This window comes from Pocillopora damicornis, chromosome 3, assembly GCF_964200805.1.
Source record: "Pocillopora damicornis chromosome 3, jaPocDami1.2, whole genome shotgun sequence".
NCBI lineage: Eukaryota > Metazoa > Cnidaria > Anthozoa > Scleractinia > Pocilloporidae > Pocillopora > Pocillopora damicornis.
This window is the reverse complement of record NC_142672.1, coordinates 30393583-30415804: the sequence shown is the minus strand read 5'-3', so window position 1 is coordinate 30415804 and position 22222 is coordinate 30393583. Positions and strand designations below refer to the sequence as shown.

The 22222-nt window shown below is 37.8% G+C and overlaps 3 protein-coding genes across 4 annotated transcripts; 1 reads left to right on the top strand and 2 right to left on the bottom strand.

Annotated features, from left to right (window-relative positions):
- Window positions 1-107: 107 nt before the first annotated feature.
- Window positions 108-10949, bottom strand: LOC113680725 (26S proteasome non-ATPase regulatory subunit 2). Its single transcript, XM_027197761.2, has 21 exons — window positions 10811-10949; window positions 10512-10568; window positions 9546-9710; window positions 8925-9046; window positions 7954-8175; window positions 7551-7709; window positions 7055-7211; window positions 6592-6652; window positions 6211-6354; window positions 5754-5860; window positions 5106-5233; window positions 4512-4599; window positions 4266-4428; window positions 3830-3931; window positions 3088-3335; window positions 2591-2759; window positions 2178-2272; window positions 1573-1699; window positions 1148-1266; window positions 774-888; window positions 108-387 (listed from the first exon to the last, which is right to left on the bottom strand). The coding sequence occupies exons 1-21, from the start codon at window positions 10913-10915 to the stop codon at window positions 311-313; spliced, it is 2730 nt and encodes a 909-aa protein (XP_027053562.2). The 5' UTR covers window positions 10916-10949; the 3' UTR covers window positions 108-310.
- A 1478-nt stretch (window positions 10950-12427) lies between these two features.
- LOC113680729 (uncharacterized) lies at window positions 12428-18644 on the bottom strand. The gene is made up of 2 exons (XM_027197767.2): window positions 17100-18644; window positions 12428-14330 (listed from the first exon to the last, which is right to left on the bottom strand). The coding sequence occupies exons 1-2, from the start codon at window positions 18547-18549 to the stop codon at window positions 13552-13554; spliced, it is 2229 nt and encodes a 742-aa protein (XP_027053568.2). The 5' UTR covers window positions 18550-18644; the 3' UTR covers window positions 12428-13551.
- Window positions 18645-18752: 108 nt separating this feature from the next.
- Window positions 18753-22084, top strand: LOC113680731 (solute carrier family 61 member 1). Of its 2 annotated transcripts, XM_027197769.2 has the most exons (2): window positions 18753-18945; window positions 19998-22084. In XM_027197769.2, the coding sequence occupies exon 2, from the start codon at window positions 20034-20036 to the stop codon at window positions 21366-21368; it is 1335 nt and encodes a 444-aa protein (XP_027053570.2). In that variant the 5' UTR covers window positions 18753-18945; window positions 19998-20033; the 3' UTR covers window positions 21369-22084. The 2 variants fall into 2 exon arrangements, with proteins under 2 accessions (XP_027053570.2, XP_089056822.1); XM_089200696.1 differs by lacking the exon at window positions 18753-18945 and having other exon boundaries at window positions 19648-22084.
- Window positions 22085-22222: the final 138 nt, after the last annotated feature.

Here is a 22222-nt window from a genome sequence, read left to right as displayed (position 1 = left end):
CTGAAATCCCTTGGGCTACAAGCTCATTAATGAGAATTAAAAAATGCAAGGCCTCAAGAAATCCTTCGGGTTAGTGGGGGAGCAGTAACAGAAGAGAAACAACAAAGCACGGGTGAAATAAGATTTTATTTTGCAAAAGCATTCTTCATTGTTGAAAGTTCACTAACATATTTTTGCTGCTTCCTAAGGTGAAAGAAAGTTCTCCAGTAGTTTTAGCTCTCTCACTGTCGCACTGAAGAGGTCTGTTACTCGGCAGTCTATTACCAGTTGTAAAGTTTATTTACAAACGTGCCACCCATGTCTCGGCAATTTAGCTCTCTGCCTTTTCGTATTCTGGATTCTTTTTCAAGATGACAAAACCCTCCATTATCGGCGCGAGCGAAATGTCTGATCCATGGTTAAGCAAAATATAAGCAGTTTAACTCACAATTTCGCCAAACATTTCAATAACACGTATCTAGACAGAAAGAGTAACGCCCGAGCGGACAAAAATGAAAGCGGTATTGCGTCATTTCGTCTCATAGTATGCGAGCTGGCCCCTTAATAGTATGCGCTGCAGGACGCGCCTTTTTCCGCCCGCGTGAAGATTTGAGACAAATTGGGGGAGCGTTTGCCGGAGTTCTGGCACTAATAATCAGTTCCAGACCCCTTGCAGACCTCCCGTGGGCCAAGAAATACTCGTACCGAAGAGCTGATTATGACGGCATGCGCACAGGCTATTCGTCCAGAGTCAGGGACAAAAACAAATTAGTTGTTGAAAGTGTAAAGGATACATTCTTCTGTGGCTAACTCTGCTCGTTCTCCATACGCAAGCAGCACAGGAGTGGTGTGAGTTTGAAATCCTGTTATTGTCTTGGGCTTTCCTGCTTGGCCAACCACATCAACCGCCTTTTGAAAGAAGAAATAGAAATGGTCTTTGACGCCCAATAACTCAAGTCAAGATCTGCAATTTACGACTGTAATTCTCATATGCGTTGCATTTTATTTTCGCAAATAATCGCTGAAGGTGGTTTTTACCACTTTCAATAGATAAAGAAGAAACGAGACATGGCTAGGATGAAACAATTCAAAGGAACAGTAAGGAGCAACAAGCTAGATATCAAAATCAGTAATCCTCTTCATTAGAAAGTCTATTGATCAATCTCACCTGGCCAACTCGGACAGAGACTGGCAAAGGACGTAGGTCCGTGTCAAACGTGACAAGCATTCTAGGCTGCATCGCAGATACCAGGTTAAACAGCACATAGTGCGATTTACCAAGAATTACTGAAGAGAAACAACATAGAGTAATGATAGAGACAAATGATGCTACACTTAAGAAAAAAAAAAAGACTTATCACCTGCCAAACATTACACCAAGCAATGCAACTTGCTTGATGCGAAAATTCGAACCCAGTTTATGGCGTAGTTTATCATAGAGTTCTTCTAAGCATAATTCGTTAAGTAACCGATCGCGAAATCGGAATTGGTTGGGGAGCGTACTCTTATCAGGAAACCATACTTTTTTCTTCGCCCCACACCCGCGAGAAATGTCAAAAATCTTCTTGAGTGAAAAAAGAAATATTTCCATACCGTTCTTCACATCCAAGAACGACAAGAGGACAGACAGCAAGCCACCGACAGCAACGGGCATCATCAAGGAGCGATCACAGTGATACGGTCCGAGTGTAAGTGTACCTTTACCAAGGTGGACTAATCCCTAAAGGCAACACCAATGACAAAAAAAAAATCTACAAAATTGAATTGGTAAAAATTGTACAACTCTCATCAAGTAAAAAAAGGCCATCTCTAACTCCACGAGTTGTGGCAACCAAAGATATAGTATCATCAGAACCAAGAAACATTAACATCGCGTCTCAAACAGCGAGATTTTAGAAACTCTTTAGTTTGGCCGTTGCTATGGAATTTTGTTAATGAGGACACTCCTAAGACGGCTAATATAACGAGGGTGAATAACATTAAAGGAAAAATCCTGAATACTCCGTTCATCGATTGTCCAGGAAAAAACGGAAGCGCAAGAAAACACGTCTTCTCGTTTTAGACCCCTTCCTTCCACTTCAGCTCAGAATTTAATCAGACGTCGGTGACCTTAAGGTGAAGCCTGTACTACAGACTGCTATCAAGTTGGTAGCCAAGCTCGTTTGCCGAAGAGCTCTGCATTACAGCCTTACACTCACCTGTGCGAGTCGCACCATAAACAGATTGTTTGCATCCTTGTGGTAATACATGGCCAACTGACGGAGCATTCCCGCGAGTCGTGCATTGTTGGTACCTGTAGGTGAAAAATACAAGGCAATACTAACATGCTTCAAAGGGAGGCAAATTTGAGAGCAAAACCTGAGAGGCCTCCTTTTAAATTGCGTGTGAAAACCAATCTCGCGAAAAACATTTCTCTTCTGCACAAAACACATTTTGCTGTTAATTTAGAGAAACGTGCAGTTCAAAATAGGGAATCTACAGCGATACTTATTGTACAGATGAATAACAAAAATTAATGAAACTTGTGCAGACTTTGAAAAAAATAACGTTGCCAAACAACGTGACATCAGACCGTGACGTTTTCTTTTAAATGTTTTTATTTTTAGCTTACCTGCACCGACAACTCCCATGGCGAAAATGGAGTTATGTGACACTTCAGCGTCATTGTCATGTGACAACTTGCTAAGAGTGTCGATTATACTCAGTTGTGGATTGGAAGCTGATAGGATAGCAAGAGCCAATGGCACCGCACGGCGTATCACGGGTTCACCATACTGTAGCTGTAAGAAAACAAACACATTCAGTACTTCACTATTGGATGACCGATAATTAAACTTGTGATCTTCTTTACTTTTCTTTCCAAACAGGAGGCCCTCGACCCTAACCGTTTACTAAAATTAGCAAATGGACCATTTCAAAGTTAAGTAGGCCTAGCCGTTGAAAAATTGAAAGGTCACTTTTTCTGAAGCACATCCCTATAACCGTAGCAAAGAGAAATGAATGCCAGGATGTATCTTAAACACGACGAATAACAGCATAACATTACCTACGAAAAAGTAACGGAGGCACTAATTAGCGTCCAAAAAGGTGTAAACATTCTAAACATACCAGATGATTCATGGTTCTGAGCGCCATCTGAGAGCCAACTTCCTCCCCCATAGCAACTAAAGCGATGCCCAATACAGCCACGCCCTGGTGGCTGCCATCATCTGGCTTCTCTGCCTCTTTTTTATCCTTATCTTTGTCCTTTGAATCTTTGTCTTTGGAATCCTTTTCTTTTTCTTCGTCGTCTTTCTGTTCAAAATGCTCACTACAGATGTGCAACATCTCCTGAATTTTGAGAACATTTCCGGTTCCTGATGCAAGCCAAACGAAAGTTTGTGTCAGGCAAGATGAAAGGTAAGATCAGGTCTTGATAAGATTAGGAGCTGCACACAACAGTATAAAAGCGTCTAACAACGTACGTATGTACTGTACAACTGTGCGTCAGTTTGTGCGCCTTGAAAACTTTAAATTTAAATTAATATTTTATTTTTTATCATCGTCATCGTCATCCTTATCGAAACAACAACTTTAGGTACAGTGAAGCTGTTCCTTCTTCGTTCCCCTGAACTACCACCTTCTCAGTTGAATGGACACCTCTCCATAGAGCATCATCCACAACAATACCACCCCTACCACCTCGTACTCTTTCGAATTATAAAACTCATAACTTTCCATGACATTTTCCACATCGTTTTGGATGTTTTCCAAATCCTTTGATTAAATGAGCCCTCGCTAAAATAATTTGCACAAAGAAAATTCTGTTCTACTTAACACCAACATCCACGCCTGTAAATACACAACTCACCAGCATATGCACAGATTTCAACAAGGATTGTTGCCCACTTCGCAAGAGGTTCTGGGATGACTTTAAGCGCTTCAAGGGTAGCCTCCGCAGCCTCTTGTTTACCTGGAAGTGAAAAAAAGCCAATAGTACAAAATTAGACCCTAAAAGTACCTACAAAAAGAAACGATGACCGAAAATACCGGTACTTCTCTGCTCCTAAAAACTGGAAAACGAAAAATTGTAAATTCCCTTCTTATGCTGGCAACGGATGCAAATGCTTTTTCCCCAGTGAAAATACACAAACTTAAAACAGCGACCTGTAACAGAGCCAGCAGAAAGTCAAAGGCGGTCGCAACTACTTTGTTGACGTGAGAACCAAGTTCTTGCCACGACAACTTACTGTAACAAAAGTGAGGCAAACGTTGGGAGAATCTGCCTTCTGAAATTACTGCCTTACCTAAAAATGTCAAACCGAGACCCAGGGCTAAATTCCGAGCATTTGTGTCCTTGGCGTCGGTTTCAGAGCGCTCCATCATTGTTTGAAGTATGGTTGACGTAACTTCCCCATTACATGTTCCAATAGCAACAAGGCCACAAGCTATACTCGCCATACCAATCACCTATGCAACGAAAAAAACAAATTGTAATTAAGTAAAAGAGGCTTAGAGTAGATGTACAAATAACCGGTAGTTAAACATCTCACCTCTAGGTTCGACTTTGGGTCACCAAGAACGGGAAGAATCAGGGACAAAACTTCTTGTCTGTTTGAACCAGCATACGCAAGACCAAGCCTGGGAGAGACATACATGTAGTGGTTACACAGCAAATTCTAATGATTCAACTGTTCCAAAGACCAGAGTAAAAACAAACCCAGGTAGGATTACCCAGGGAAGAAAAACATCCCTCTTCAAGGAGGAAATTGACCGTATACTGTCGCTGAACATGCAACCACGATATTTCAACTTTTTTTTAATAACATAAAGCTAAATTGAAGAAATAGAAGTGGTAACTGCATGGAGCACATAGTTTTCTGCAGACTTAATGATTGTGATCCAGTGATCCAATCCAATCCAATGATCCAATCAGTGTTGACAGGTGCATAAGTTGCAAGGATTTGTTGTCCATGGGTGTAGAATTTGATAGTTGGTTGGATGCAGTAGAACCCTATGCACACCACAGGCATCCACCATCCATCTTTTTACATGTGAGGAAATAGTACATTCACATGACTACACGCACCCTTTCAAGAGTGCATTTAAAATTAAAAATTACACAAATTACCAAACCCTCAGCTTACCCAACAACCGATCCAAGTCTCATGATGTTATTGTTATGCAGAACATAATCTGATAGCAGAGCCAGGGCTGGATCACATTCATTCCTCACACCAGAGTTAACTATGCCACAAGCCAAAAGAGCACCAGCCTACAAGCAATAACATGAATGTATCTTCAAAAACTACACGAACAATTATTACAGAAGACAACCTTATTTGCAAGTTAAGTTTTAAAAGGCTGGTGGCACAATAATGATAGTGCGTATTTCAAGTTCCATAATAGAGAGCAACAAGGAAAATTACAGCTATTCCTCCTAAACAAGATATGAGTCCTTTGTAGGTAACCCTGTTACTTATGTCTCTGGTAGATGGTGGTACCCATTTATACTACTGGGTGCAGAAAGGGACTGTGGGTGGTGCCAGCTATTGACTAACATCTATGAGCACTTTTAAACTATGCAGTCCTGCACTTTCTAGACTCCAAGACTATTACATCTACATACGACCTGTCTAGCTTCACCATGCAGTGATCAATACAAAGTTTTTTTGACACTGATGACTTAACAGTGGGAAGCCAACAGAGGCACAGGAATGTAAGATGATACACAGGACAGAATTAGCAGAATAAGCTACAGTTATTGTGGCAATGTAAAATCCTTGTGCATGTACCTTGATATAGTCCTCAGTGGAATATAAATACTTGTCAATCTGAGTGAGTCCTGCATCAACATCCCATAACAAAATCAGGCCAAGTGATGCTGTTGTGCTCATCATACCTGAAAATAATAAAAGGAATCAAGGTATTTGTTTCATTACAAGTATGACACAAAAAAAATGATCGCTGCCCCCTCACCAACAGTAAGTTTGAGTACCAGTACCTAAAATTCCTGCTGAGTGTCAACAAGACCTCAAAATAATTCTAGTAAACTTTCTGAAATATACAGTGTAGGAAAATGAAAGCACCAAGTCCAACAGAATTGGTTTTAATTTTGAATCATCTTCATTGAGAAGCAGACTCATGTTTTCTTGATAAATCGTAGAGCTTAATGAAGAAAACTTAATGCAATTATGGATCATTTGTGACACACAATTTAAAAAAGTAGCTTTTCTAGCTATAAATTCATACCATGCTCCTTGTTTTTATAAATCCACTTGTTACCATCCTCTGTTAACAACTTGTCAGCACCAAATGCAGCATTCACAAAAGAGTTCACAAATGAGGAAGCTAAATTTTGTCTTGCAGAGTCCAATGCAACACCACTTGAAACTCCTGGAAGCAAAGAAAAAAACATTTTAACACTTATTTGCGTAAATTTAAGATAAATGTATAGGAAAGACAGCCTTTGCTGAATAACACTCTATGATAAAACAATCTATAAAATGAAGGATGCCAAACATCTGTCTTGAGTTACCAGTGTAAGTGAAATGACAATCTATGTATGTTTTATAGGCTATAAAGCAATAATTAAATTTCTGTTAAAAGATATGAACAGAATAGAGTTCATACCTTTATTTTCTAGATGTGTTTTATAAATATCCTCAGGAACTTTAGGCTCCATGATATCCAACTGCACCACAAAATGTATGAACAATCAAATTATTAGTAATCAAAGTATTTGTGTTATGCACTGCAGGGTATAGGCAATCTGAAGTTAACAATATCCTTGCACATGTAGTTTCTGTCTTAAACATGTACCCTCTCAAGTACATCACAGTTGATTAAGTATGATTTCAGGGAGATGGAAGTCAAGTTAAATGTATAATCTTCTCTTGCATACAGAAGGATTATATTTCTTGGGAATAGATAGAGGAAGTCTTCAGACCCCTTCTTAAAAATTCCTGACATAAAGTACACTGTTCATTAATCCTTTATATTCTAAGATGCAGTTTTGTAACATTTATTTAAAACCTCTTTGAATGTTGGAAAATTTCCAACAAAAATTCAATTACAACTGTAATGAGTTCATCACCTCTCTTGCAAGACTGAGAAAATTGTTGTTTAAATGTGCATTGGACATGATCTCCACCAACTCATCATAGTCATCCATGTTTTCATCAAGCTCCAGATAGACTTGTTGTCTTGCCAACATGAATGCCATCTGTCTCTGGATTAATTTTTTCTCATCACTGTTAGGAGAAAAACAATCTTTGTTCACTTTGTAACTGAGTCAACCCTTCAACCTCTACGAGTGACAACCATCTAATTTCTCCTCAAAATATCACCCTTGCATTACTAATTAAGGACATCAGAATAAAGGAAGTGATCATCAACTAAAGAAATTCTTGATTGCTAACCCAATTTCCCTTGTCAGCAACATAGGAAAGGCACGGAGAACAGTATAGAGCTGGATTGTGCCATAAGTCTGGTCAAAAATTGTCTACTGGATGACCAATTGTACCATGCATAGCATTTACCCTTCATACAAATGGGCCCAAAATGTAACTAAAGCATGATGTAGAACTTACCTTCCACTACATGAAAGAAAAATGTCCTTGATGAGATCTACATCATTCAGTTGGATGGCTAACTTCATAGCCTCTGGCTGGCGGTCAAACTCTCTAAAAATTTTCAATGCAGTTTTCAACAAAGTACTATCTTCTGGCTCAGGAACATAACTCACACAGCTGCAAGAAAAAAAAAAAAAAAACAAGAAATGTCAATCTTTTTTTTCAACTAGACAGAAGGCCATTTGCACAGTCATGCAATTTACAGTGGATGTAAAGCTTGTTTAAGGTCAGTTCATTTCTCTAGCAATTTCTCTTGTTACTTAACACAATTCTCTGCCATACAGTTACCTAGTTTTAACCCTGAAAAACATAATTATCTGCCTGTCACTTCTGTCTATTATCTGTTTATAAAGCTTCTGACCTTGTGAGATAAAGACAGACTCTTTGAAAGCTGTTTTGATCAACATATTGCTCCAGTAAATCCAGTCTTTCAATCTCCATCAGTAAGTCACAGGCCTCAGTTTCTGCATTGTGCTGCATGTTGTATGGTATAATTTCTTTAGCAAGGGCGACAAGATCTTCCACTCCCCCTCCTTTGTCTGATCTGTCACTGTACTCGCCACGAATTTCCTCAGCCAAATGTCTGTGGATTGATAATCAGATACTGAGGAAATGACTGAACAGTTCCAAAAATACAGTACTGCTTATAAACAAAAGCTGACAGTCTTTAAACTAAATCCTCCCATCCTCAACAAATTAAAAGGCCAACACCAAGTTTGGAGTTTCAATTTTTTTAAATACAATTTTTTTTATTTTTATTTTTTTGACATATATTACTAACACTAAATAAACTCTATTTTCTAAATTTTGGAGAATCAAGTTTATAGAATTAAGAATTGAGAATTAAGAATCAACGAAATAAATGTTTGACCCAATTTTCCCTTCTGATGTGTGTGATCCTGTGAGTGTTCTGCCTCAATATTCCGAAAGAAAAAAGAAACAAGGAAAATTTAAGAAAGAACCATTTTCAAACAGGAGTGTTGAGAAAACCATGAATATTGACCACAGTCACCCTGGTGTACACAAGATATTCTTAAAAATTTCTCTTAATCTTCTATTGTTAAATAAGACAGCTGAAAACCTGTATCCTATATATCTATGGAACAATCTGACAATAATGTTGAAAGATTTGACTTGGAACAATCTGATCAAGGTACAAAGTGACCATGAATCATTTTTTTAAATGTTTACCTTTCAACTGTTAACTGCTTTGGGAATATTTATATGAACAGCCTGTACAGATATATACACATGCTACTGATACAGCACATATAATTATACATAGCTGAATCCAAGCAAAGTGTGGACCTGCTATGACAGCAGTCTACTGACCTGACATATTCATGTCCCCATGACTCCAGTTCCTCTTTTGATCCCAACATTCTAAATTTCAGACACTCCCGGCCTTCGCTGATCGTCATGCCAAGTACTGAGATAATGTCTGCCAGGAATCTCTAAAATTCATTACAAAGTAAGGAATCAGGTAAAGAATTATAAACTTCAAAGTAATAATTTCCTGGCTCAGGTATTCATCACAAAATTGCATTCTAAATATTAACCAGACCTACACTAAAAACCTGAACCTCTACACAGGCATACAGGGAGTCCCTAGTGCCAATTACAACTGCCCTGACAGAGAGGAACAATATATCCTGCATAACTGCTAAGTCTCCAATCAGTTGTAAACAGATGTATATTTAATGGTTCTTGTTTTCTTGAAAAAAAAGTTTTATTCTCCTTTGACGTTTGACTATGCCAATCTTAACTATTTTTAAAAACCAAAATTGATTCTCACAACTTCTAATCATCTTAGATTTGCCTGATTATTTGTCTTTTTGTATTTTAATATAGCTATTTAGATTTTACCTTTGGTATGTGTAACCACTTGCCTTTTGTGGAAAACAGCTTCATTAACAGGGCAGGCATGTTTTAAGTTAAGTCTAACTTACTTACCTTATTTTCACCATCACCCCATTTCTCATATATTTCTTTCAATGTAGAGAAGTGTGGTCTGAGGTATTTTAAGGGTTTAGGAACAGATGTCATCGAGCTTGTGCTGGCTCTGATTTGAGACCTCAGTGCTTCCAGTGCTGGTTTGTGTAATGATGCATTGGATTCCTAATGTTTCAAAAATTGAATAATTAATTCACATCAAGCAGAATTTTCATCAAAACTAAACAAGCAGAAGATTAGACTTGAGTAACACTTGAATAACTACATATCAGTTCTTAATAAAAAAAAAAATTCTGTGTGGTAGCCTGATAATTTTTCAATCTCCAATGCTACATAATATCCTAACAACCCCTCAACTCCCAAGATCTCATTTGCAATTCTCCTTACTATCTGTCATACAATTCTTTGTTTGGAGAATTTGGGATAGGTCACAGACTAATACCCTAGCTGATATATTTCTTAAATCTCTGTATTTGTATGTTTGATATTGTATTTGATATTTTTTGGAGAAATTCTGTCTTTGACACTCAAAGGAGTTGAAGGGTTTAAGTGAACCAAAACTTTTGATATAACTTGTAGCAAACTAGAGAGGAACGATAACAGAATGTACCAGCTGATTAAACAGGTAAAATGCAACAGCGATGAGCTGATCTATTAAAAGAAAAACAACGATCTAGTTTCTGTTGGCCTTTTTTTTTCGATACGATCACCGGGAATTGTAGCCCAAAAGCCGCGTACGTTGAATGGCAGTGGCAGATGTCAACTCGACAATTCGTCATTCAGGCCTCCTAGATGGTGTCCAAAAAAAGGTTTACTTTTAAGAATTTAAAGTTCCATTTATTGTCACATATTACAACATTGCATGCTGTCTTTCCATGTTCGTTCGTGTAATTGAAAGGCATGTTTGAAGATCGATCCTTTTGCGAGGGCACTTTTATTGTTAAATGAGAGCTTTAAACGACTTACCGACAGTCTTTCCACAAGCATTGTCAACTCTTCTTGCAACAGTCTATCCTCTTCGCTCTGTTAAAAATCCCAGAATTATTCGTTTATTATATATATATATATATATATATATATATATATATATATATATATATATATATATATATATATATATATATATATATATATATATATATATATATATAAAAGAAGAAATCGCTGTCACGAGTCAGAAAAGTTGATGAGTCACGTTGGTTTGTTTCATTCATTTTCCTCAAAAGAACCCCAAGAACAATCAGACAAAACAGAAAGAGAGTTACCAGTTCAGGCTCTTCTTCTTTTTTGGTCTCATCCTTCGATTTTTTGTCGTCTTTTTTGTCTGCAGTTGCCTCTTTCTCTTTCTTCTTCTCGGCAGCCGGCGCCATGTTGAAATCTATGGTGTCTGAGGTTCGCGCAGACTCCTGGGATTTCCTCCCCAATCTTTTACCAGTGTTCCCTGCCAAGTAGAGCCCAGCTGAACCTTTCCACTTGGGATAAATGTGAAATTACAGTAATTGAGGGCAACACTGTTCGGAACTTTGACAATCGACCGCTAAGTACAGGGTGACCGGTAAATAGATGTCACTTTATACAGGTACGACTGTAGTTGTATACACAATCAAGTATGGGGTTATTGGGAAATCTTGAGTAGAATGCGCGCTTTAAAGCACTTTTCGCGTAAAATGCTCTAATTGAATTCCGAAGGAGCGTTCGATTGTACACCAAATTCTTCTGACGCAAAATGCTCTGGCAGTCCTCTGGGAGATCCTGTTATAGTAGTATTAAAATTTCATCATCTGTGTGGTGTAACTCGCTGAACTAGAATACCTTAGTGGGTCCACTTTACACATGCTAAGTACTTTGTTCCTCAGTTTTCCCATTTTTGCTTTCATGCACCTACCGCACTTTTATGCACCTACCGCGCTTTTATACACCCTGACTGCGGTTCTAGACTTCTACCGCGCTGTTATGCACCCACCGCGCTTTTATACACCCTGACCGCGGTTCCAGACTCCTACCGCACTTTTATGCACCAACCGCGCTTTTATACACCCTGACCACGGTTCTAGTCCTACCGCGCTTTTATACACCCACCGCGTTTTATACACTTACCGCGCTTTTATATACCTACCGCAATTTTATGCACCTACTGCGCTTTTATGAACCTACATGTACCGCAGTTTTATGCTCCAACGGTGCTTTTATGCACCCACCGCACTTATCGCGCCTGAAGTCTAGTACTCTTGGTATTCAAGCTATGTGCTCCAGCATGAACATTGATTTGAAACAATAGAATCAGGCCGCACCCACACGCACCTATCGCGCTTGAAGTCTAGTACTGCTTGGCATTCAAGCTATGTGCTCCAGCATGAACACTGATTTGAAACGACGATTCTTTAAAGGTAAGATGATTAAATAGAAGTCAACGTTGAGAAAAAAGCAAATAAATATCGATAAACTTGGTCGAAAAGCTTCTGTTGTTGAATTATGCGTTCTAAGCCACTGACGCCGTCACGCAAGGGTAATAAATTTTGCGAAGCCAATTTCCGCGAGTTAAAATTTCGCGAATGTCGAAAAAAATCACCAAATTTTGGTCCCGAAAAATTTAGAAATGATGAGGTAGATTGCTCTCTCTTTATCCCTGAAACAACAAACAAACTTGCATCGTTAGAAGGAGCTCTCGTCGAAGTCGATTAAATAGTAATTTTTTCCTCTGGAAGAGAGGGGGGGGGGGGGGGAAGGCAAAGTAGCAGAGCTGTTTCGGAGTTCCACCTCATTTCCGGCTCTGCAGCCAAATTGTTTCTCTACTTCCAAAAAAACTGCTACACCCAGAATCCGAGCCTAAGAAACCTTTTAGAGCCGTTCTGATGGAGGGTAAGCACTTTCCACACTAATTATTTCATAGAGAAAGGTTTTTTATTTCACCGCCGAAGCTAGTCAAATTATTTCAGGACAATTTAATAACGTAATCTTTTTCATTCAATGGCCTGCGTGGGAGGCGTGTTGAGGGAAAGGAAAGAGAGTGGGTGAAGAGAGAGGGAAAAATTTAAGGCGAATGGGGCGAAATTTAAGTATTTCTTTCCTGTTCACCGTTCCTCTCGCGCATTCCCCTCGAGCGTTTTCTCGCGCCTCTCGCGCAGGCCACTGATTTGCTGGATGACACTTTGAACTACATCTCTTACGGTAGGTAAATCCTATGATCAAAAACTTTTTTTAAGTAAATCTGCTAACTGATTTCAAACATGCACGAAAAATATTGTGCCAGTTGCTGATGGGCAAAGCACATCTTTCCAAAGTTCTTGTTATTTTTTACATAACAGAATCATGGCAAAAAAAAAAGAGTAAAAAAATGTGAAGTCAAAGGAGACTTACAGTTATTCATTAAAGCACAACACCATGAACAGAATACAGTCAAAATGATCATAAACACAAGGATAAGACACGTAAACCTGTCTAAACGTACTGGGTATGTACAATATATGTTGGCCATTTATACACTAGCTGCAAACGGTATTATTGAGAATGTTAATGATTTCAGAGTAAGTTTAAAGACCTTGTAATGAGTCAAAATTTTTACTAATAAAAGTCTCTTTCTTGTTGCATTCTATACAGTTATATCATTAAATCATCACGAAACCTTGCATAAGATTGGAGTAAAACTCAACAAATGTACAACTATAGTTACTAAACATTTTCATTAAGCTGTAACAGCAATTTAATCCCTAATATACATACAAACATTGTTTTACTCTCATAAAAATCAATCTACACAAAGTAAACATGCCAATGATTACAAAAAAGTAAACTTTACAGTAACTAATGCAACAACTAACAAACCAAAATAATCAGAAAGTAAGAATCAAAGTAAGAGAAAACAAGTAAAGAGAGCTACAATATTCACTTGTCTAGTTTCATGACAATCAACCAATTCAGTGTACAGTTGCACCATTAATTCTTATCGAAGGCATTTTGCGTTTGTGCATGTGATCAGGAAAAGAATGTCCATGTTAATCTAATCTTGCTATGCTACTGCTCCAGCTATTGTTCCATATGGATGTGCAAATTTTTCATCCATTAACAGGTTCAGCAGTACTGTCACATCATGTTTAAATTGTTTTAGGGTGCTAACAGCGGTTGACTCACCACTTGGCACTTCACTTCCTTCACTATCTGAATAATGGCTGTTAGGTGGTTGCAGTTGACTGTTCTTGCCGCTGTCAGAGGGGGGATAACCAATCCCTTTTGCATCCTCTAGAGGACCTGCATTCTGAAAACTGTCGCAGTTTTCAGTAGTTAAGGCCATTCCCCATGCGCCCCCTTGATTTTCTACATCAGAGCTGTTTGATAAGGTTTGGTAGACAGGTACATCAAGTGACTGCCAAAAGGTACTTGTGCTCTCAGCAAATTCAAAATCTTGCATTCCAGAGCTCCTTTTCCAAAAACTGGCTTCTTTTTCTTCTTCTTCTTCTTCTTCTCCTAAAAACTGTGGATGCATTCCTGAAAACCAAAGCTGATCTTCAAGGTCATCAGAATCAACCTCACTACCTGCTGAGCTGACACTGCTCCTCTCTTCATCAGAATGTGTTGGTGTCACACAATAGAAATCCTCTGCTTCTTGGCCATCAAGATCATCATCGCTTTCTTCATCACTGGCAACATACTCACTGATGTTGTCAGGAGCTGGTACAGGGGTAGAGACCTCACACCACTGCACTGTTTCTAACTCTGTGTTTCTGTCTGAGGCTTCCCTGAGCTGGTTTTGCATATCTTCGGTTAAGGTGACTGAAGCATCAAACCAGCCTAAAATTAAATGAAAGAAAAAAAAATCAGACTCTGGATTGTCTTCTTAAGAACACAGTAAGTATATGATTCAAATTAAACCTACGTTTGTTGTGAGGTAACCATTTTTGAACAAGGAAATAATGTCTTTATTTTGAATCTAAGATCAGTTGGAATATCTTTCTATCTCAAAAAGTTATTTTTTTAATGGAAAACTGGGCAGCCTCGTGTATACAATTGACAATGTTTTTTTTTTTTTAAACAAAGACAAAAACCTTGTCTTAAAGCACAGTAACCCTTTTGATTAAAACAAAACTAATGAGCCATCCCATCAACACATTTCCCACAATCTTTTTGGTTATTCACCTCAGAAAAAAGTTTTTTTTTTAAAATTAAATGCAAATCTCTAAAAGTCTGTTGTTATCAGAAGATTTAATTATGATTTACATAATCATTAATTACAAATTAAATAAATATATAACAAAAATACAATAATTATCAACATGTTAATTCTATTTGTTCAACAACAAGGAGATAAGATTTAATCATCATATCAGTTAGGAGGTGGTATCTTCATTTATAGAAAGAAGAAAAAATTATAATTTAAAAACAATTCACAAATCAATAAAACATGTGATGACAGCTAAAAGGAAGAGTAACAGAATTGAGCTTAGGGGTATAGTGATATTGATGTAAATTGTACAAATTTAAATCATGAATTTGTACCAACTTCAAACTAACTTGTAAAATTACACCTCAAATTTCATTTATTTTATAAAGTAGTCACCCTCTAAAAGTAAAGATAGAAAGAGGTTGTAGAAACTTAAGGTATTACTACATGTAACTGAGGGAATTCAGGTCTTTACAGTGGGTTATTTCTAAGAATTTTGTGTTAGGAATGTAGTATCAAATTGAATATAAAACATGTATATCACTGCTTATTTCAAATTAAGCTTTGTTATTCTCTTGCCCTGAGTGGTTTAAAAAGTGTTGATATGCTCACAGTAGGAGAAAATGCAATTGTTGCATGCCAAAATAATGGGGACATAGCATTTTTGAAACAAAGCCAAGCATTGCATGACAAGCAGATTATTGGTAAACACATTAAAAACTGCCCTAAGCCCTATTTTCACATTTTACAAATATTTTACAAAATAACAAGATTGTGTTACTCCACCACTCCTGTGACATGCATTTTCAATAAAGTTATATCCACCAGACTGATATTCCAAATAGTAACAAATTGGTATCATCAAATTATTTAAAGTTAATTTGTTATGTATTAAGCTGTTACATGTGAATGAATAAAAGTAATATTACTTTAGTTTCAGTTTTAAGATCAGCATTTGGCTTTTGTACAAGTATGTACTTTGAAATCTAATTCTTAGAGTTTCAGTAGTACTAAACTACTTAAGCAATCTTTGGTTAAAATTGTAAGGGAGATCAGAGCACATACAAATCCACAACAAAAACAGAATTAGGCAGTTCTTTTCAAGGTTTATAGTAACAAACTTTAAGGCTGTGCTTAACTTAAGCTTGGTAATCTAGAAAAGCCCAGTTCTTTTTTAATTTGATAACCTAACTGGAATCTATGAAATATTTTTTTCTACACTGTGACCCCAATTCCTGCATGAACATTAACTTAAAGGCTTCAATTGATTCACCTGGGGCCAGTGAGCTTGCCTGATGACACACGCATTGAAGGCAACACATGGCTTTAGTAAAAAAAAAAAAAACAAAAACATTTTTATATCCTGTTAAATACTCAGTTGGAAACCACAAAGGAAATGTGAGCCCCTGCAGAAGCATGTATTAATATCACATTGCATTTTTGAGGTTCTAATTGATCAGATTCTTTTATATTTAGCACCTTGTGTTGATCATATGATAACAAAATGCTCACCACATGTCGCCCACAGCCAAAATGGTGAAACAACCTTTGATCATAATTTCATTCTAGAGGGCAAATCATTCATGCAGAAAACCTTCTACATCTTTTTTTAATTTAAACCAAATATAAGGATATTACTTGTCAAACAAAAGAGATTTAATGATGCAAGCAAGAAATAATCTGTAAGTAATTGTTTTAAAATCTAAGGCACAGCGCATTCTTCCTAAAATGACTTTATCCCCTTATCTTCAGCAATCTCATGTCCTATTCAAGTATTTAATCCAGAGATGTTAATTATTCCCACATCCTCTTATGCCAAAATTAGAAAAAGAAAATAGATTCAGCAGATTTGTAAGGAAAGATATGGAAATTACAGCTAACATTCCCACCAAATAATTATGTTCTCTAGAGACTTCAATGGCTAGGTTTTTCACAAAACGGCAAATTACAGCTTATTATTTCATGAAAGTGGTCATGCTTGAAGGAATAAGTTTCTTTGTGGTATTATGGAAATTACTTTTAATCATGTCTGATACTTCAATCAGATTTAAGATGGGAGACATGTTTCATGCAAAGATTGACAAGCAAAATATTTGGATTCTCCTTTCCGACGAGAGATTTAACTAAAACCAGAAGTAAATTTGACTCGCCTCAATTTTCTAGCGATATTAAATCCTATTAAAATTGATCTTCCTTTTTTTTCCAAGACAAAACATTTAATAAAACAAATATAAAAACAATGGAATCAAGAAAGCTAAATAATAGGAAACATCTGCTAAAGGAGTTAAGAATGATCAAATAAATCTTTAATCACACCAATAGTCAAATTGGCAATATTTATATTTCATGCATATCAGATCTACACAATTTTCTAAAAATACAAAGAATTGAAATCTTACCATTGAGATCTTTGAGATGAAGCACGGCTCTTGTGGTGTTATGGATTAAGTGAAGTGCCCAGATTGATGCATCCTCCATACTGACATAAACACGAGCATTTATATTCATCAGGCAAACCAAACGATACAAGGCAAGACAGCTTGGAATGGGTTCAACTCCAAATCCGTGACCATGTAGTGAGTCATAATTTGCATCAAATGTGACACCCCCCTGAATCCAGAGTTCGGGGAAGGTAGGCATACAGTCATGAAACACCCACATAATATTGTTTACATCATAGTTTACAAACAAATGGGGGACATAATTGTTATTTACTACTGTCCACATCCCAGCCACTTCTGCTTGAATTTTGTGCTGTTCCTCAATATCCCAGTGATTGCTGCTAATGAAGTATTCACAGTTACTGACATAACCAGTGTCAAAGCCTCCTTCTGATTCATCATCACTGTCAGTGGTGCTACTTGCAATTATACGTCTAGCCTTAGTGTCCTTTCTCTCAAAAGAAAATTGATTACTGATGCTTCTCAATGGCGATCTTGGGCTAGATAACCCACAGCTAGATAGTGATGATGTTGCAGAGTTACATCTACTACTGAGAAGTTTCGGAGGGGACAGGAACAACTCCTTGAACGTACTCACCCCCATAGGATGCATCAGAAAATGAGGGTGGGTGAGTAAGGTAAGAAGTTCGAGAGCATCTTCTCTGAAGGCTACTGATGTTGGACTGCCGTTGGACAAGGTACACGACATAGCAGCTTTCCAATCGAAAACTTCGAAATGAACCCCTGTCTCCCTGTGCTTCAGCCGGTATCTCCATATGCGATAAAAAGTTAACCCGGTCTCCTCCGTCGCATAGGCACGAAATAGACAAAGCCAACGAAACATAACCATGCAACTAGGGATAACTTGATACGGTCGGATGTAGCGTGCTGGTTTTGTCGAAGCTTTCATTTTGCCACTAAACCAGTCCTCGTTGTATCCCCTTCGCTTGTCGATGAAAGTCCACTTGAGATCGTGAGTGTCAAAGAATAATTCAAAGTTCTTATTGAAACCTGACGTGTTGAACTCGTCCTCCTGCTCAAAAACATCCGGAACTTCCCACTTCATCATGGTTCCCGCCATGTGCAAGAACATACTTTCACGCAATTCAATCTCGGTCAACTCATCACCGCTAACACAACAGCAGATGAAATATTTCATATAATCGGCTGTATAGTTTCCCCTTAGAGACAACTCTTGATAAGTGTTCATCCAATTGACGCACGATAGAGACACTTTCTCGTACAGAAACTTCTGCGATGGCCACCGCAATAGTACAAGTCTTCGCCAAAGCGACGGAGTTTTAGCGATGCTCCTCCACTGCTTACAAACCCACGAGCACTTCGTCAGAGTCGGTCCATTAAGATATCCAAATATATGAAGAAGAATTTCGTCTAAAAACACAGCCATAACTTTCTCACGATGTTGACATAGGAAAAATAAAATTGCGCGCCACCTACGATTTCGTCTCGACAAGTTTTTGTTCTCGTCACGAGGTAATGGTTTTGTTTACTTCGCCACCACCGGAAGTCGACCTCGTCTCAAGGAAAGTACCGGAGATGACGTTTCCGAAGTCTCGACGAATTTACTATCGTGACTTCCGGCCAGCTCGCGACTAATTTTCGGAAGTCGAAGCTCGTAAGCAGGCTCAGAAAGTTATGGCATAGAAGTCGGCTGGGGATGGAACAACGACTGTCGGCGAACGTTATAATTGCACAAGTTTTCAACGTGGCATAGATCCTTTGCTCTTTAAAAGTATTTCCTAACCCTACAGCAATTTTCTAAAACAACACAGCCAAGGCAAAGGTACACTCGTTCTTTTGATTCTTTTATCTATACATTGTTGTTGTTCTGGCTGTAAGCTTGACGTGGCATGTGGCCTGAAGAGAAATCAATTTTTAACCGTTTTTTTTTGTACATGACAGAAATTTCATTTCCTCTGTCCCTTCGGTCAACTAAGCTGAGCTACTGAGAAGCAATTTTGTAAAGAAAGATACTCAATCACTCAGAGTTCGGCAACGCAAACATCCTTTCAAAATCAATGTTCGATCGAATACATAACTCTCATTACAGTGTAGCATAATTATCTAAAATGATACGTGTACTTTTCGATTCAGGGAATCAATCACGACAATATAGCATCGATCTGATCAATGTTAAAAATGTAACATACCGATGATCTCCACCAACCTCCCCTCTACAAAGCTCCTTGTTTAGATTTTCAAGTTTCTAATAAGCTCCTTTCCCCATACATCATTAGATATTTATCAAATCTAGGCTACTGTTCATCCTTGGAGACCCAGGGGCTGTGAGTCGATTTTGAGTCAGGGTGGAAGAGCTCGACTTGACCTGAAATCGACTCACAGCCCCTGGGTCTCCGAGGATGGGCTACTGTTTAGAAAGTTATTATAAATTGCATCAAAGCCCCAATGGCAAGTATTCTGTTCCTCTCCACTTCTCTCTGATTTTAGCTCTGTCTGCCCTCATTATTCTATGCCAAGGTTCTTTTCCAGACATTTCACTTTTACTGATGTAAAGAATACCTTAAATGATATTGCAAGGTCTTTGCTCAGGAAAGGTCTGTTGTTTCACCGAATTTAACTCACAATCAGTTGCAAAATTTAAATTGTTTCCTTTGCTTTAGCACAGAGTTCATGATTTTTAGATGCATTCATACTGATATAATTTCTTCAGGTCTGGTCCAGTTAAATTTTTAGGGCATCTTTGCTTGCTTGATTTTCTCCTCTTACTTTGCTATTAGTCTGTCCCTTACTTGATATTTTTATGAGAGACTTTTGAGTGTTCAAGTTTATTTAAAAATGCATTGTTAGACCTATATATGTTCTTTTTCTTTGTAGAAACCTTCAAGAAAGAAATTTGTGATCCACAGAAATATGCTTGTGATTGCATACATCTCGTTTGGTGTTCTTTCCGCACTTTGTGGTATTTTCCACTTTTGGTGCAAAACAGGTCAAAGGGATGACACGATGATAGTGAACCCCAACTTTGTCTCATTCCAAAACAGCTACTTCAGAGTTTACTTCCTAGCACTAATGGCTGAATGGCTCCAGGGACCATACCTTTACAAACTCTACAGTCACTACGGCTTCATTGACACGCAAATTGCCATAATTTATGTGTGTGGCTTTGCCTCAAGTGTTGTGTTTGGAACTTCTAGTGGATACTTTGCAAGTGTGTTTGGCCGTAAAAAGGCTTGTGTAGTTTTCACATTACTGTACTCATTGTGCTGCCTGACGAAGCTGTCAAGAAACTATGGTATTCTAATCCTTGGAAGAATTTTGGGTGGAATCTCTACTTCCTTGTTATTCACAGCTTTTGATGCATGGTATTTGTATGAACACACACAGACCCATAATTTTCCTAGTGAGTGGGTTTCTGCAACATTTGCCAAAGCAACACTCTACAACAGCATCATCTCTGTAGTAGCTGGGATTTTAGCCAACACTGTAGCTGAATGGATGCCTTTTGGACCAGTGGCCCCATTTGTCCTTGCCATACCATTTCTTATCGCAACTGGGATTTTGATCCAATTTACTTGGGATGAAAACTATGGAGGAAAAAATAACAAAGTCATTCAACCATGTATTGAGAGCCTACGACATATTGTAACAAACAACAAAGTCATGTCTATTGGCATTGTTACCTCACTTTTTGAGAGTGCCATGTACATATTTGTTTTTTTGTGGACTCCTGTTTTGGACAGAGGGCATTTGTATCCTCCTCTGGGAATCATCTTTTCATGTTTCATGCTGTGTGTTACTCTAGGAGGCTTTCTGTTCAATTTTACCGTCAAACTAGGTATAAACCCAGCCAATGTTGTGATTTTAACTGTTATTGTAGCATCTGGGGCAAATATTGGTGCAGTTTTTTCCAATGCCTTGCATCCGAGTACATCATTTATTCTGTTTATTATCTTGGAACTAGCTTGTGGACTGTACTTCCCAGCAATGGGTTGGTTGAGACAAAGGATTCTACCTGAGGCCCATCATGCTGGTATTATAAACTGGTTCAGAGTACCGCTGAATGCTATTGCCGCAATTGTTTTGATGGTACTTCATGACACTCATAGCAGTCATGGTATATCTGCAATATTTGCCCTTTGTTCATTATTGTTGGCTGTGGCAGGTATTGCTGCTGTAAGACTCTCCGTCCTGTCAAGAAATGATGAAAATTTGAAACTTGCCCATGACATGGAAGAAGGACTTTGAAGAACTACATCTAATCAGATATATCTTGCCTTTGGAAGATGTGATCTTCATTTTTAGGTCACAACATGAAGGAAAGGGGTTGACTAAGAAAATTGTGTGGCTGTAAGTCACTAACCTCACTTCAGTTTGATGTAGAAACATTTTACACGCTTAAGTGGCCATATTTATTTTCATTGAACTTGAAGAATTTTTTTTAACACATGACAGTATGTGTAAGATTCAGGACAAGGTAGTGTTCGTTACTGTAAGTTCCCCCTCTTAACTATGGCCTTTCTCAAGAGAGGTCCCCCTCCCTAAGAAGTTCCCCCAACCATAGCTTTCCCCCCCTAAAGAAAAACAATTAAAGCATAACATGTGGTGATTAGATATCATCATCAGAACTTGACTTGAGCTAAAACTTGAAAGGTGATCAATCAAAAATTGTTATGGCAGTGTATGATATGTTATAGTGACCAAGAAAGCCAAGAAAGCTAAGTAATTGATCTTAGTTAATTCCTTTCTTTTGTATGTAATGATCTTTTCCTCTCTTTTTGTATTAATTTTCTAGCAGATATACATGTTCATGTTTTCCCATATTTATTATAATTTGAAGTTGTATATATATATATATATATATAAACTCTACACTGCCTAGATTAGTTATGCTAGTTGCGGTGTACAGTTACCTGTCATTAATTAACTTTCATTATTTAATTAAAATAAATCAGTTGGAAAAATCTGTTGCAATTTTTCTATCAAACATACAAATAACAGTTTCATCTGTTGTTTCCCCACACATCAGACTTTTAACATTCCAACAAAATCTGACCTTTCTGATCGACACTCACTTAACCCTTTACACTCTAACATCAGTA

What these genes read in the sequence shown, in the direction of transcription:
- LOC113680731 (XM_027197769.2), top strand. Translation starts at nt 20,034, where the DNA reads ATGCTTGTGATTGCATACATCTCGTTTGGTGTTCTTTCCGCACTTTGT.
- LOC113680725 (XM_027197761.2), bottom strand. Translation starts at nt 10,915, where the DNA reads ATGGCGCCGGCTGCCGAGAAGAAGAAAGAGAAAGAGGCAACTGCAGAC. An exon ending in GGGGTGATGGTGAAAATAAG is followed by an intron (nt 9,047 to 9,545) that starts GTAAGTAAGTTA and finishes AATGAATTTTAG; the next exon opens with AGATTCCTGGCAGACATTAT. An exon ending in GTTCTTGGATGTGAAGAACG is followed by an intron (nt 1,267 to 1,572) that starts GTATGGAAATAT and finishes GTTTCTCTTCAG; the next exon opens with TAATTCTTGGTAAATCGCAC.
- LOC113680729 (XM_027197767.2), bottom strand. Translation starts at nt 18,549, where the DNA reads ATGGCTGTGTTTTTAGACGAAATTCTTCTTCATATATTTGGATATCTT. An exon ending in TCATCTCAAAGATCTCAATG is followed by an intron (nt 14,331 to 17,099) that starts GTAAGATTTCAA and finishes ATTTAATTTTAG; the next exon opens with GCTGGTTTGATGCTTCAGTC.